Source organism: Limulus polyphemus, unplaced genomic scaffold (genome assembly GCF_000517525.1).
Source record: "Limulus polyphemus unplaced genomic scaffold, Limulus_polyphemus-2.1.2 Scaffold536, whole genome shotgun sequence".
Classification (NCBI taxonomy): Eukaryota; Metazoa; Arthropoda; class Merostomata; order Xiphosura; family Limulidae; genus Limulus; species Limulus polyphemus.
Window position 1 is genome coordinate 318084 of NW_013666146.1, and position 4386 is coordinate 322469.

General features: G+C 37.5%; 1 protein-coding gene across 4 annotated transcripts in view; it reads left to right on the forward strand.

The window, feature by feature from the left end:
* The window catches only part of LOC106458947 (proclotting enzyme-like), a 27179-nt gene that overhangs the window by 11305 nt on the left and 11488 nt on the right, over positions 1-4386 (forward strand). Inside the window, exons 1-2 of one of the 4 annotated variants that reach the window (XM_013918515.2) lie at positions 280-451; positions 2857-2956. In XM_013918515.2, coding sequence (XP_013773969.1) covers positions 2866-2956 — 91 coding nt within the window. In that variant the 5' untranslated portion in view covers positions 280-451; positions 2857-2865. Of the gene's footprint in view, positions 1-279; positions 452-2080; positions 2260-2856; positions 2957-4386 lie in introns of those variants that run through there. The other 3 variants (XM_013918517.2, XM_013918516.2, XM_022385310.1) reach the window with 3 other exon arrangements.

Here is a 4386-nt window from a genome sequence, read left to right on the forward strand (position 1 = left end):
TTTTTTTTTTTTTTTTAAAAATAGACTAAAAAAATTATTCCGTTTAAGAGCCGAAAAAAGATCCTTCAAAAAAAAAAAAAAGCTTTTCGAACAGTTATAAAACTTCAACTTTTAACAAAATTGTTTGTGGTTGAGACTTATTGTTGAAGCTTCAGTTAAACAGGTAACACCTACGCAAAATACTGTGAGTATTTCATAACCTGTTCAGTGTTGCGAGACCTCGATATGGTTTGGATTAGGGTTAGTTCAAGCCACATCTTTCAGTTTCCTATTGGCAGTTTCGCCAGTGTTGCCGACGGCTGGGAAAACCCGTAGTGTGGCTGACGTTTTCATCATTGTTAATTTCGGGAATTGGTATTCGTCACAAGCCACGGGAGGTTTTAAAGAAGTCCTTGCACAAATTAAAATCAGAGTAGCTTCAAAGAAACACGTGCCTGTAGGACCAAAGTAGGTAATGATTTTCATATTTGAATTTTGTATTGTCTGCTTTGTTTTTGTGTTTTTTTTTTCGAAACGGAAAAATTTGAGCAATACGATAAACTAATATTTTTCTCGAGTTCCGAGCTTCCACTCTGTAGAGCTCCAATTTTAGAATCGAAACATTCTTGAAAACAGTTGTGTTAATTCATGTACTTAAATCTCTTTAAGACTTACAAAATGCAGTTAATAATTAATTAGTTTCCTCTCGAGCAATTTCAAGCTGTGTGTGAGAACTGTTATGATTTGTTTAACTATCTCCAGTTGGATGGATGTTCTGCTAATTTGCCCAGATTTTTCATCTATTGTAAACTAACTCTTCTACAGATTGATACTGTGTCTTTTCGATACTGAGTAGAATGTAAACATTTCTCTTGTACTTCAATGTTTCCTAGTCTATATATCCAAAGCCCATGTTCGGGTGCTGCAAGGTTAATAGTTTACAACAAATGGTTAGTGTCTACACATAGATTCTTAGAACCATAGGCTTCGATTTCTACAACATAACGTCAATGTAAAGCGAGAGTTACTCTAGAATATGATGAAAGTGTGAGCAGTATGAAAAGAGTTGTTTATAACTCGTGATGAAAAATATACTGGTTTTAAATATCCTTATGGTTTAGAAGTTTGGGTTGAAACTGTACAAAGGTTATCTGCGTATAGCCGGCTCTAATTTCAAACTGACTATCTAGCACCAACTGTCAGCTGACTAACTAGCACCCACTGTCAGCTGACTAACTAGCACCCACTGTCAGCTGTATAATTAGCAGCCACTGTTAACTGACTAACTAACACCCACTGTCAGCTGACTAACTAGCACCCACTGTCAACTGACTATCTAGCACCAACTGTCAGTTGACTAACTAGCACCCACTGTCAACTGACTAACTGACACCCACTGTCAGCTGACTAACTAGCACACACTGTCAGCTGACTAACTAGCACCCACTGTCAGCTGATTAATTAGCAGCCACTGTTAACTGACTAACTAACACTCACTGTCAGCGCAGGGTTACGATTATCTGATCAAATACTAGGATTTGACCTCACTCTTTTGATCTAGCGACAGTCTCAAAGTTCAGAGCGCGTTTGGGGGGCACAAGGACGCAAACCATGAATCCTTGGATTCATAGTCCGGATACTTTGACTGTTAGCCATGACGGGCCCCATGGATTAATATGGAAAGTTGTATAGATTGACTATGTTCATACGTAATATGAAGGAATACTATGCATATGTGTGAAATCATGTATATAACTGTGGGACGTCAGGAAGTACGGTATACGTGTAACGTTAACCAATATATCGTGCATGGTATTGAAGTGTTGGTGCTGGTTGAGAATAAGTGTTGTTCGTAATGCAGAAAATGACAGGCTTCATTTAGTACGCGGTTTCCCAAATTTCGGATGGTTAAAATAATTAACAGTTCTATTGGAAAAGAAACGGAACAAGGTAGCTGATACAGTGAGCTCATTTGGGGTTTCCCTTCACGTGCAATTAAATTAGTGCTCGCCAGAAGATATTCCAGCTCAACCGGTTTGGGTGAAATTATATAAGGAGTTTCTTTAGGTGTGCTTCGTTGTTTACGAGACTATGGCTCGTCATTCAAAACTAGTTGGCTCGAGGGGAAAGAAGTGTAGACTGTTAGTTCTAAAATCCAAGCCCATGGTATTACGAAGGGTACAGTTTCCCACGTATTGCTTGTGTTCATTAACTTTGTACGTTTTCATTCATTCGAACGAACGTCTTCTCAACTTTACTTTGGACGGAGCAGCTTGAAAGGTAAGCCGGTCACTTTACTAACTTTCTGTCTATAAAGGCTTGTAACAATAATAGTGAGTACAGCCACATAAAACCCATCGGACGTGTGATAATGTTGGCATTTCCAGTTTAGGTCGGGTAGAAATTTTGTTTCTCGGCCAGTGAATTCTTTGGCATTGGATCCAATGATCCCTTGCCACAAAATTCTTCATTACTGGATCTATTGATCCTCGGGCATATATATATATTTCAACCGAGAAGGGAAATTACTTAAAATTTGCCACTGCTACCAATGTTGACTTTTAGCTTATAGTCTGAAATAGGATTAAGTGCTGCATACATCATATGTTTTGCAAGTTATTTTAAAAGTGTTTAAAAACTCTCAGATGTGTGATAATGTTCATGTTTAGGATTCGAGCTTAATAGTCCGAAATAGGATTAAGTGCTGCATACATCATATGTTTTGCAAGTTATTTTAAAAGTGTTTAAAAACTCTCAGATGTGTGATAATGTTCATGTTTAGGATTCGAGCTTAATAGTTTGAAATAGGATTAAGCGCTACATACATAATTTTTTTATGTCAGTTGTTTTAAAAGAGTTTTATTCAATTATTTTCAGGTACTCATCATGTTATGGAAAGAAACATTCTTATCACTGTGGATTCCAGTTTTATTTTCTACAATCAACTCGAGTAGTATCAGCAGACGACGTCGAGACTGTAAGTAAACATTTCCTCGTTAAACTACAGGGTGTCCAAAAAAGTCTGAAAACACAGGCACTTCAACAAATTTTACAGAATATGTTCCACATGTTGTCCTTTTAATTCGAAACAAGTTTGGAGACGGTACTTTCATTCTCTTTGAACACTACAAAAAATATACGTGTCATTGTCGCAAATATTTTGTTTCAAATGTTCGGTGTCCCTGATCTTCTCTTTGTAGGTTTTGGGGTCCATTCCTTTGGTTGGGACTACGTCTGCCAATTCAGTGTTCTGGGAAGGTATCATTCAACCAATCTCGGACTTCTGTTGCATAATGCAGTGGGGCGCCGTCCTGCATGAACCAGTCACACAGACCGTTGCCATAATTTTCTATCTGAGGCATCATCTGTTCCTACAACATGTGCAAGTAGCATGCATCCTTCACTGATGTATCAAAGAAAAATGGTCCAATCACACGACAGTCTCATAATTCATACCAAACCACAACTTTGGATGCACCTTGTATTTTTTGTTTTTTGCTTTAGTAAACAAGTGGGGGTTGTCTGATGACCACCAGCACATGTTTTGTTTGTTGACTTCTCCCTTCCCATAAAAACTGGCTTTGTCAAAGAAAAGAACAGTTTGAGGGAAGTTCTCATTGGTCTGACATTGTATAATGAACCATTCATGCATCTGCACTCGGTGGTCTGAGTCATCCTCACTGGTTTGTGCAGGAATTGATTTTTATATGAGTGCCATTTTGTCTTAATCAAGATGTCGTGGATCGTCGAATCATTTGGAACGCCAAGAAGTTCCACTGATGTACTATAGAGAGATTTCCAAAAGCTGGTATGCATCTTGACATAAACAGCAACATGTGTTTAGTTAGCAGCTTCCTAACAGCTCTGTGAGTGATGTTTCTCTCTCTAGATGGCATGCATTAAATTCGGCAGCAACCTTCCGCTGGGGCCAATCTTCTCTCCCACACAACAGGATTAACTCGACCTTCTCATACTTTCACAGCGCCATAATCAGTCACGTTTTTAAAATTAAGAAAGGCAAAAAATCACCTATGATTCCAGACTTTTTTTTGGACACCTTGTATATTGTCTAATGTAAGAAGCAAAACTTTGGTATGAAATTTACTTTTGGTGCATGTTTTCCACTAATTATATTTTATAAATCATCGTCAATCAATAAGGAATGAGTTCCACAGTTACCTCATTAGTATCTCCACAGCTTTGCATCAGTCTTGATTCAGTTCAGAATGATACACAAATATTTTCTGATACACATATAAAGCGTACACTTTTCATTTATTTAATATTCATCCTTAGAAACTCGTCGACTTTGGACATTATTTCATTTAACAATGAGTCTTTTAATACAAACTAAACATATTGGACATACATTGTTTGTACTTGTTTACATTGTTTGTACTTGTTTAC